Source organism: Epargyreus clarus, unplaced genomic scaffold, assembly GCF_041222505.1.
Source record: "Epargyreus clarus isolate Ecla_fem2 unplaced genomic scaffold, WU_Ecla_fem_2.2 ptg000004l, whole genome shotgun sequence".
Taxonomy (NCBI): Eukaryota; Metazoa; Arthropoda; class Insecta; order Lepidoptera; family Hesperiidae; genus Epargyreus; species Epargyreus clarus.
The window spans coordinates 11,009,766-11,021,682 of record NW_027332212.1 but is presented as its reverse complement, the minus strand read 5'-3'; the positions used below and the strand labels follow the sequence as shown (position 1 = coordinate 11,021,682).

At 32.2% G+C, this 11,917-nt stretch overlaps 2 protein-coding genes across 3 annotated transcripts in view; both read left to right on the top strand.

Moving 5' to 3' along the window:
* Window positions 1-207: 207 nt before the first annotated feature.
* DENR (density-regulated protein) lies at window positions 208-2,173 on the top strand. Its single transcript, XM_073093291.1, has 4 exons — window positions 208-565; window positions 644-814; window positions 1,134-1,273; window positions 1,608-2,173. The coding sequence occupies exons 1-4, from the start codon at window positions 388-390 to the stop codon at window positions 1,650-1,652; spliced, it is 534 nt and encodes a 177-aa protein (XP_072949392.1). The 5' UTR covers window positions 208-387; the 3' UTR covers window positions 1,653-2,173.
* Window positions 2,174-6,880: 4,707 nt separating this feature from the next.
* Atg1 (serine/threonine-protein kinase unc-51-like protein Atg1) overlaps window positions 6,881-11,917 on the top strand; it is a 40,530-nt gene continuing 35,493 nt past the window's right edge. For both annotated transcript variants that reach the window (XM_073093289.1, XM_073093288.1), the window contains exon 1: window positions 6,881-7,294. In XM_073093289.1, coding sequence (XP_072949390.1) covers window positions 7,169-7,294 — 126 coding nt within the window. In that variant the 5' untranslated portion in view covers window positions 6,881-7,168. The remainder of the gene's footprint in view (window positions 7,295-11,917) is intronic.

The window sequence follows — 11,917 nt, the reverse complement described above, 5'->3', positions numbered from 1 at the left end:
TGTGCTTATGGCCCAAGTTAACAATAATCCCGTATCCCGTATAATATATAAAGTAGTTCTAATAGGAAATTACCGAACCAAGTCTGGTCGCTACATTAGAGTTCTTAGACGTCTTAGTTTATTAATAATCTATATCCGGACAACCATCTCTTTCTATCAAAGACAACAAAAAGATTTTGACTCTTAAATTATACTCTTATCTGTGGAATACGTAGAAGTAACGTAGAGTCTATGGAACGTTTTATTTAATGGACATGAGGAAATTCCTACATGATTTATTTTAAATTTAGCTCTTATATTTCATTATAAACTGTGCCGGATAACGTTTGCATAGTATTACTAATATGCAACAATTTTGAATTTAAGTCTAGCTTGTTATTATAAATTATGGCAGATCGAGATCTTACAATGGGACCCCGAGAAGGTGTTACGTACCCAATAAAGGTATTATACTGTGGTAACTGTAGTATGCCAATAGAGTATTGTGAGTACTATCCAGAATACGACAAATGTAAGCAATGGTTGGAGAAAAATTTGCCAACGGAGTTCGAAAAAGTGAAAATCGGTAAGTTTTTTCATCAATAATTTTAGGTTAACTTCTTTCCCATTTTACTAGTATTGTACATGAAATATTTGGTTTTAGATGAAGATGAGAATGCTGGTGGTGAAGAGGAAAAGAAACGCCAAAAACGTGGTGGTAAAGGAATGTTAAAATCTAAAAAGAAAGAGGATGTACCAAAACTAGTTCAGGTATCTCGCGCACCCCGCGGCAAGAAGAAATCTGTCACTGTGGTCTCAGGCCTTAGCACATTTGGTAAGACCCTAATGTTTTATGTTGAAGGCATTTTATTTCATATTAGGATGTATAGTTTCATACCTAGTCAGGCATGTATGTTTGTATGGTTGTATGTTTTGTTTGAGGTAAGTATATATTGCAGTTGTTTAGTATACAAATTGTTATTGATAGTTTCATGTTATTATGCATTCTTTTCATATCCACAACTATATACATTTCATGCAATGATACATTACATTTTCTTAGAATTTATGTATTTTCCTATTATGTTCTTTTAATGATATTTCTAAAGATAAATATATCTTCCTATTTAACTAAAACAACTTATAATTTGCAGATATTGATCTTAAGGTGGCAGCAAAATTCTTTGGCACAAAATTTGCTTGTGGATCTTCAGTCACAGGGGATGATGAAATAGTTATTCAAGGTGATGTGAAAGATGACCTATTTGATGTAATACCAGAGAAATGGCCTGAGGTAATTATGTAACACTGTTTATACCATATTTATATTATATAAGAAGTTTAATATTAGCACTTAATTATACCCTCTATTTACTTGAGAAATGAAAGAGATAAGTACCAATGTCTTTCTTTGAAATTATTTAGTCAATAATATGCATAATAACAGTGTTATTAGTGCAAATTTCCATACAAAAAAAACCTATGCTCAGCAGTAGATTAGATTTATTTATTGACTCAAACTAGTTTTTGGAATTATGAATTAAAAAAATATATATTATCCTATTGTAATTTCTAACTAATCTTATAGACATGTATTAGATATTAAATTTTATTATTTTTCTTTACAGATTGATGAAGATAACATTGAAGACCTAGGGGATCAAAAGAGATAGTTATTTATTTTGTACTAAATAACAAATTGCATCTGTATCCTGTATTCACTGAATGAATAATGTGATTTAAATGAACTTATATTAATGTGGTATCTGCCATGTAAAGTGAGAAAATAGTTTTAAAGTGCTATCACACCATTAATAGAGTATATTAAATATCTGTTGATTTGTACAAAAAACTGATAAACATACATTATTTTAACAGTTCCTACGGCATTGCATGAGACTTATTGTCTAATTTTATTACTCTGAATAGATTCGAGTATAATTCAACAGATATTTTAGTGCCCTTGATATAAATCAGTCAATTGACATTGACATAAAGTTATTTTATCAATTGTGTTTATCTACAATCTTTTTATTATAATTACCTCAATAAAATCAACCATTATGTGGATGTGGTACACTTTAAGACATTTTTTGATCTACATACTCCGGTTTTTTCTAAAACTAATGGAAATCACAATATATTGCCTTTTGACAAACTGAATAAATATAAATACATAGAGGAATGGAAGTAACATGTTATATTTTATTTATTTAATATCAATAAATGGTTTCTTTTTTATATTTATGAAATCCTGTTTAGTTTTTTTGACTGAAAGTATTCGTAAATGATCACTGACAACCAGTAACAGCTCTGTTGCAGCCAGTTTATTTAGACCCACCGGATACATATGGCTTCTTGATCTTAAAATCTTAAATGTAATTCTGTCTACAAAAAAATTAAGGAGGCACGCACTTTCTTATATTTTAGAATTACATACACATTAAATAAAAAAAATCTCCATTGAAAATTTGAATTAGGGGCACTCAGAGGGGGCACACTTCCATACAAAATGACTTTTCGTGCCGATACTAGCGCCACGTAACGACCGGCCCCGGAAGCTTCAAATTAAAATGGCGACGGAGTGAAATTTAACTGATTTAACTGTCAAAATGATGTGTCTATTGTCAAATGTCCGCAACTTCGTTAATCGTTGTTAGTCGTTAACCGTTGCGACAACTATACATATTTGATACCCCCACGTATTAACATCAACTGTAAAGGACCGTGATTCAAAGATTCACATTGTCACATTTTCTATCTCTCTGAAATTTTGTTAAGTACGTAAATGTAGTTTTGTTCTTGTATCAAAATTGAGAAAGAAAAAAGTATAATGTAAATGTGAATCTTTGGAACACAGTCATTTATAGTTCGTGATTTGGAGATACAACTTATTAAGTACGTAAATGTAGTTTTGTTCTTGTATCAAAATTGAGAAAGAAAAAAGTATAATGTAAATGTGAATCTTTGGAACACAGTCATTTATAGTTCGTGATTTGGAGATACAACTTATAATTTAAGTACCTAATTTTAATACATATAATGATAATGAATATATAATAGGTATGTAAAAACCCATGAGTAGTTCTGGGGCAGGCCACTAGGGGCGCTTTAGGGGGGACAAAAAATACGTAGAGTCCTCTCTATAACATGTATAAAATAATACTTTATGGGCAAACTAAAACAAGAAGTTGACAAGTGGGGTCAAGCTAAATCAGGGCCGCCAACTGTACATATTTTCTCGTACATAGATAAAATCTCCTATTTTGGTTTTTACACCTCATACACTCCCGGAAAGATAGTATATATGTTATAGGCAAACTCCGAAGCTCCGGCGCTCCTCGGTTGGACTGGTCAATCCTCAGGTCAGACTGAATGACTTAGTCAAAGCCCAAACAAATGTAAATTTTCGGCCTTTGACTAAACAATTTTCGTCAAACCTGGGAGAGACTAATTTGGTCAGGCAAACGTCAAAACACAATTTTATTAAATCGGGGTTTGACGAGTCAAACTCCGATATAGGTATGAAGTGTCTTATCTTCGTATATTTGGAAGCATTTTATCATTTAAGCAGCTCTCAAGTCTTAAGAACCGCTTAACTCTGCCAGTTCTGACACCTGATTAGTCAGCTTACGTGATTTTCACTTTTATATTTGAGATGCTTTGAGAGAATGCCGTGTGGCATTAGGCCCACCTTTTGTACGATGTGCAATAAAGTATAAAATAAATAAATAAATGCTTTGGAATATACGGAGGTTAGTTTGTAAGATTAGGTATAAAAAAATAACATTTTTAAAATTTTGATGTTTATTGTTTTAATAATTTAAAAAAACCTAACCTAACCTAACCTAACCTAACCTCACTCATCTTCAATTTTACACAATTACACGCCCGCACGCTCAATGAACGAACATGAAATGACAAAACAATCGGTCGGGACACCGCGAGAGACATTATGAACCTGTTTAAACATGTTCAGATCAACGTTTGACCGAGTTTTGCAGTCGCTTCTAGGATTGACTAGGCCAAAACCGAAACAGAATAATTTACTTTCGACGTTTGACTGAAAAGTTAGGAGCTCCTGGGTTTGACTAAAAATACTTCAGGCAAAGGGCGAAATTGAAATGTATTTCGGGGATTGCCTGATGGCTTTGGCCAAACCTAGGATAAACCAGTCCTTCCGCGAAGAGACTGTGTATCGGACTTTGACTATAACATATAGATCAGGTAAATATCTGAAATATGTATTTATCAGCGAAAAAAAACGTCAAGATCATATAATCTGTGAAATGTGTATGTTATATCAGCGAAAAAAAGCCGCCAGGACCAAAAGTATTTGTCTTAACTACTTTTGAAATACCATCTTCCATTATGTGATATTAAGTACGAGATTTTGATATAATATTATATCAGGCTCGCGCGGCCACCATCTTCGAAAACAGACTGAGTGCAAATCGTTTTCACGCTCTATCGAACAAATTATTCGTCATACTGAAAACAGTAAACAACTTATTATTGTCTCAAATTAATTTACCTACAACTTTTTCGTTAAATTTTTGACGTGGAACTAAAAATAACAAAGTTATCAATAAAAGTAGATGAAAGTTTGGAAACAAATATTTTTAACCGACTTCAAAAAGGAGGAGGTTATCAATTCGGCCGGTATCTTTTTTTTTTTTTTTTTTTTTTTTTTTTATGTATGTACAGCAATTACTCCGCCGTTAGTGGACCGATTTTAATAATTCTTTTTTTATTGTGTAGAGACGAGCTGCGAGTTGGTCCCATTTAAATATGGTTAGGATCCATCGATTGGTTCTGGAGAAAAAGAGGGGAACTCCTCCACCCATGTAAATATAACAGCCATAACTTCGCCATTTATGAACCTATTTTAATGCCTTTAATTTCGTGTGTGGACAATTGCTACAAGTTGGTCCCATTTAAATATGATGAGGATCAGAGTGGGTTCTGGAGACAAAATATGTAACTCCTCAACCGATGGCTATAATTGAGTTTTGTTTGAAGATATTTGGTGTAGGTTCTAATGAAATTGAAAAACCAGTTTATCTTTGACTATTTAAGGGTCTGATAATGTGGCTCGGAGTCAAAATATGTAACTCCTCAACCGATGGGAATAATTGAGTTGTGTTTGAAGATATTTGGTGTAGGTTCTAATGAAATTACAAAGCCAGTTCATCATTGACTATTTAAGGGTCTGCTAATGTGGCTCGGAGTCAAAATATGTAACTCCTCAACCGATGGGAATAATTGAGTTGTGTTTGAAGATATTTGGTGTAGGTTCTAATGAAATTGCGAAGCCAGTTTATCATTGACTATTTGAGGATCTGATAATGTGGCTCGGAGACAAAATATGTAACTCCTCAACCGATGGGAATAATTGAGTTGTGTTTGAAGATATTTGGTGTAGGTTCTAATGAAATTGCGAAGCCAGTTTATCTTTGACTATTTGAGGATCTGATAATGTGGCTCGGAGACAAAATATGTAACTCCTCAACCGATGGGAATAATTGAGTTGTATTTGAAGATATTTGGTGTAGGTTCTAATGAAATTGAAAAACCAGTTTATCTTTGACTATTTAAGGGTCTGATAATGTGGCTCGGAGTCAAAATATGTAACTCCTCAACCGATGGGAATAATTGAGTTGTGTTTGAAGAATGTTGGTGTAGGTTCTAATGAAATTGCGAAGCCAGTTTATCATTGACTATTTGAGGATCTGATAATGTGGCTCGGAGACAAAATATGTAACTCCTCAACCGATGGGAATAATTGAGTTGTGTTTGAAGATATTTGGTGAAAGTTCTAACGAAATTGCAAAGCCAGTTCATCATTGACTATTTAAGGGTCTGATAATGTGGCTCGGAGACAAAATATGTAACTCCTCAACCAATGGGAATAATTGAGTTGTGTTTGAAGATATTTACTGGTTCTAATGAAATTGCAAAGCCAGTTCATCATTGACTATTTAGTTAGGTTAGGTTGGAACATATAAGACAATATAAAACTAAGCGAGCAGGGCGCGGCAGCGCCCTGCGAGCGGGCGGTTCCAATCAATGTAAATTCAGACCTTACCTTAATTCATGATCTCGCTTATACAATTTTATATTGTATTAATATAAATGTTATTATGTCATCACTAAAAAGGGTGAAAAAAAATTTTTAACAAAAAATACAACCGACTTCTATGTCACTACAAAGTAAAAAATAATTCGAATAAATGTTGGTTTAGTACATATTTCTGAAGTCGGCGCTCATATTAGACACGCTGTTTACATCGTTATCCAACGAAATATATTGAGCGCCGAATTAGACACGCACACATATTAGACACGCTGTTTACATCGTTATCCAACGAAATATATTGAGCGCCGACTTCAGAAATATGTACTAAACCAACATTTATTCGAATTATTTTTTACTTTGTAGTGACATAGAAGTCGGTTGTATTTTTTGTTAAAAAATTTTTATCCTTTATGGTATATATATGCCAAAGAGTATTATGGTATATGCTTTTGGATAGCTTTTGGGAACAACTTTAAATTTTTACTAATCAGGCTCGGCTACAAATTCAGTTTCAGTTAGTTACTAATAAGAAATGTATAAATTTCATTAAGATTTTTTTGTTAGAGTATATAATAATAATTATTCGGTGTTTTTCTAAACATAGCTAATCTCTAAAAAGCATTAGGTACAATAATAGCATAAAATTATAAAAAACTTTTTAACTTAATGTCTTTTGATTTGGATAAAAAACACAGACAAATACAGGTCTGTGATAAAATTAATGACAAGTAGTTTACAAATTCGCCACCAGGTGACAGGATTGGGCAAAGAGTTGCTTGTTCAACATTATTTAAGCATGTGTCTAGTTGGCAACACTGAACAAAATATTTGTAGTGGCAATTTTATTCTTATTTCGCAAAATCAAGCACAACACAACACGAAATAAAATCACTTTTGTACATTTTGCGTTCATTGTATGTTGTGTTCCGTCACTGAAACAATGTTAAGCTAGTGTATAGGTTTCTAGTTAAAGTAAAGTGTTTATGGAGACTTACAGGAAGTGATTAGGGGCTCAGGATCATAATGTAGCGCTTAGTCAAGTTCCCAAAGCGAGTTTTCCAAAATTATAGTATTGATCTTTTGTCTGAAGTGAAATTTTTTAAACTCAAAATGTCTGTGGTTAAAGGGAAATTAGTGAAAATGGAAGTAATCCAAGTGGGAGAATATGAGTTCACTAAACAGGATATCATTGGACATGGTGCTTTTGCCATGGTGTACAAAGGAAGGAAGAGAAAGGTAAGTTTGATGATGGAGATCGCCTCTTGTGTTTGTTATCCTCGCTCAACTCGACAGACGTTTCCTGACTCATTTGTTTATGTTTTGGATGCAAATAGGAAACGTCCGTTAACGTGAAAACAATAGTTTTATCTTTGTTAAACTCGATCGACAAATAACGTCGTTTGACGGTATCAGCAAAATGTAAAATTTAACTCTACAACTGGCAGCAATTGAAATTGCAGCCTAATTTGAAGGTATTTCCAATCTCATTCATTAATAGAAAGAAGAATCGTTTATGTTTTATACTGACCTATTTTAATTACAAAATTATTAGATATAAAATATTTTATGGAAAGATTAGTTCCTTCATAAAAGCTCTTACTAATGGCCATACGTTTGATCATCTAAGATCTCTTTATTCTAAAGTATTAAAAAAAAATCCAATCACTAAATTGGAGCATAAAGGAAACATACATTTTGTTGTACCCATTTTATCTTAGTTTTATTTTGTTATAATTGCGTGAATTGATAACCCAACAACAAATTGTTGGTTATATACACAAAAACAAAACATGATGTTTTCCTCTTGCTGTAATGTAATGATAATTACATTTTAATAAAAGCAGACTTAATCAAGCATCATGCACTTCTAAGTTCATGATATTAGAAGAGTTAAATTCATATTTACAAAGCTACCCTAATTAAAAAAGTTATGAGGTCAGATATACATTACAATATGTATTTAGTATTTTAATCTTTATCTATTCCACTACTCTTTATAAAGAATGTTCATAGTCATCCAATAACAAAGGAACCACAGCATAATGTATTTAACATATACAATATACCTATGATACTTAGACAAAATACTTTTAATTTACATTATGATTATACATATATACAATCAGTTGACTACAAGAAACCTATAAATAAAAGTTAACCATCTTAAATAATGGAATGAGTTCCTTTGCTGAAATGATCATCTCTACTGGATATCACAGGTTTTTGTTTTCAACATTGCATACATATACAAAAGTCTAAAATTGTAGCTAATAATTGTATAACACAAGTACAATTAACAATCAAAATTATTGTGGCTGTCCATTATTATACATATTAGAGTATTAATGTTACAATTAAACAAGCTAAATATGTTCTCAGATTACTATCTGTAACATATTTTATGTAAATTTGCATTAGTGTCTACATAACAGTCTTAAAATCAGACACACAAATAAGATTATTATCAATTTATCAATATTATACGTAATAATAATTAACTTATAATATAGAACATGATTTTTTAAACAAAATAGAAAAACAGGCATGTATACAAAATACCGTACTATATCTTTATCTTGATTGATTGTCATAAATAAATTGTTTGATTATCTATTGGCATTGTATAAGTTGTCATTTTGAATCAAAACATATTGACCAAATACTACTAATTTTTGATATAAAGACTTGGTGGTGATATAGATGTTGAAGCAATAGTGTTTAGTGCTAAGTGTTTCAACTAACACTTAAAGTACATACAATGAATTAGGTTGATCATGATGCATTTATTGTTTAATTTACAAGTAATAGTTATTAATAAATAACAATATATTATACAATGGTTGACAATTCTATTGTAGTCAGTACAATACCTACAAAATATTGTAGTAAAAAAACAAAGCCAATGTTTTGATTTGCGTACCCAGTAAATAAATTAAACCAAATGACTTTTTATAATCGCACATAAAAAACTACCCAACTGACCTAACAATAAAGTAACTAAAATGTAGTCACAGTTACTTAACATTGAGAAATGTATGAAGGCTTATTCTTATTGTGATACTGAACGCAATAAGTAAATACTAGACACTTACAACACACAGAATCCATGAATCACACACTTAGACAAAGCAAACAAATGTACAGAATCCCAGAACAGATGTCCACATTAATTATTTAGATTAACTACGAGTACACCAGAAGAAAATCTTGAATCATAGAGTTGAATATGTAATACAATAAAACACAAATTTTGAATATTTCTATTTGATTGAAATATATGTTGTTGATAAAGGAAAGTACAGTCATAGTAAAATAAGAGTAAACAAAAGAATAAAGCAAACATAGTTATTTTACTATGGTACAGTCCACTATAAAATGCCTACAAATTCACACCATTCTCTTTAAGGCATGACTGTGAATAATACAATAAGTAGTTTTTATGATGACCTGAATTTAAGTTTTAGTCTCAGTATATTGAAGTACAAAAGTCCATAATAGCAACATACTGCTTTATTATATTTTGCACAATTTTATATCTACCTTCAAGGTTCTTAATCATACTTGTACTTTGTATGTCTTCCTTCCAGCAGTCCCTGGGCTACAGTATTTTGCATGGGAATGAATATTCCATTAGTGTATATGATGTTTGAAAGCATTCATTATGTGATTGTGTTCAAGTTCGGGGTCCCAACAATTGAATAAATAATTAATAGTTTAATACAATTTTATTGTGTTATAGTAAAGACAAATACCATAATAAGACTATTAAAAACAATATTATTCTTATAATTATATCTTTATCATTCAACAAATTATTTCTAAAATTACAGTTATGATAAGTATGTAATTACTAATTACAGGTTAATGGTCTGCTCGTTTTATTAATTTAATTATAGTACATTTGAAGGACTTCAATATAAAATACCTCCCCTAGCAAAGTAACACTAATGTAAATAAACTGTTATTAAAAGATAAAAACTATTAAGTTAATGTATGCTTCCTTTGTCTTTAATTGCAAAACTATATTTATAATGTCACTGTACCAATGTACCAATTTTATTAATTATCATTTTTTCTATATGAAAGTTGCAATGTCTTGTTTTTATTCTCTGTTAGACCCTGCATCTGCATCCACTAGTGTTCTTCCTTATAAAATATAGGTTTAAATATGCAGGCACTCTAGATATTATTATAAGTGACCTATCTCACTTCCTTTCCATACCAATACTTGCTTGGAACTCCTGTGAATGTGGGTTTCAAATAATAAATTTATGGGATTGATTACCTTACATTAAAACCGGCGAACATTAGCTGCAGAGACTGCGGTTATTGTTAAAAAAAATCAGAAACGAGTCACTATTAAACTAAGGGCTTCCTTATTTTTTTCGATATTATGTCTTTTACTTTAGCATTCCTTGGCAAAATACTGGAAAAGATATTCAATTCATTTCCTTTGCGTCAGTAGCGAACAGCTAAGGCTAAATTTTACGATTATGACGTCATTTACGTACTCGTCGTCATAGTATTTTGAGGTCTCATATTTCGAGTGGTCGCGGGATCGGTTTCATAGTATTGTGCGGGACCGACACTGCGGGACAAGGCGACGCCGCACAATACGTCACGCACCGTGCTTCCCAAGGGCGCTGGGCACGTGTCACGCTCGCCGCTAAATATCAAGCGGGATAATATCTCACACACGCAATATTAAGCCGACCTCAAACGTTATTATTACACACTTAAATAACACAGTAACAGCCGGGTTGTCAGCGGGATCTTACGTTTTTAAAGGGAAGTAAAATGCAGTTAATTCAACGCCACATATCTACATTTCTACACTAATATTATAAAAAGGAAAACTTTGTTTGTTTGGTTGTAATGAATAGGCTCATAAACGACTGGACCGATTTTAAAAATTCTTTCACCATTCGAACGCTACATTATCCACGAGTAACATAGGGTATATTTTATATGAAATATATTTGATAAATAGATTTTGAGGTGGTACAAAGTTTGCCGGATCAGCTAGTACTAAATAATTGACGTCATTCGTCATTTATTTCTGTAATAATTATGAAGTTTCTTTGTGAAATTAAGAAGTTAAATACAAAATTATTTTTAAGCAGTACATCAATAAAAGCATTACGTATTGTACTTTAGTCAGTCTTATAATGTACGTATATTGAGTTATATCTATACACATTAATATTATACCATAATTATAGTATCGGAAGGCCGACGGCGTATTGGCAACACTCCGAGTGATGCAACAGTAGGCGGTACTTGCCACTTTGAGTCTTAAACCAGGTGTGCTGAATGCGCGATTGCCTGAATGCCTTTATTTAAAACTCTTCCAGGCACCAAGCATATTAAACTCAACATCCCTATACTTTATAACTCCTATTAATATGTATTTGTCTGCAAATATTAATTTACGTAAATATTACATAAGATATTTGATAATAATCATAAATCATATCATTATAATCTAGCTGTGATCCCGACACGAGTTCATGTTGAAATCAGGTCAAGCGGTAATCGTTGGTCTCATGAGCCTACGGAATGTAGGGCGGGCTAACATTAGCCGGGTGCGACTCAGCACCGAGCCTGCTCTGGACAAAAGCAAATCAACACCAAGCCAAAATATCCTTTCAGCTAACTGTTGCAATAACATTCGGCATTCGGCACTGCGCCGCTTCGGTTAAATTTATGCCTGTCTGCGTAGTCTCAATCGCGTCCGCTCTAAGTGTACCGACGATAAATAGTAAGCTGCGTTGCACTGACGTCTTTGTTAGAAAATCTCATTTAAATTCCATTAAATATAATGTACTTCGAATATGTAATTTGGTCATAGTATATGTA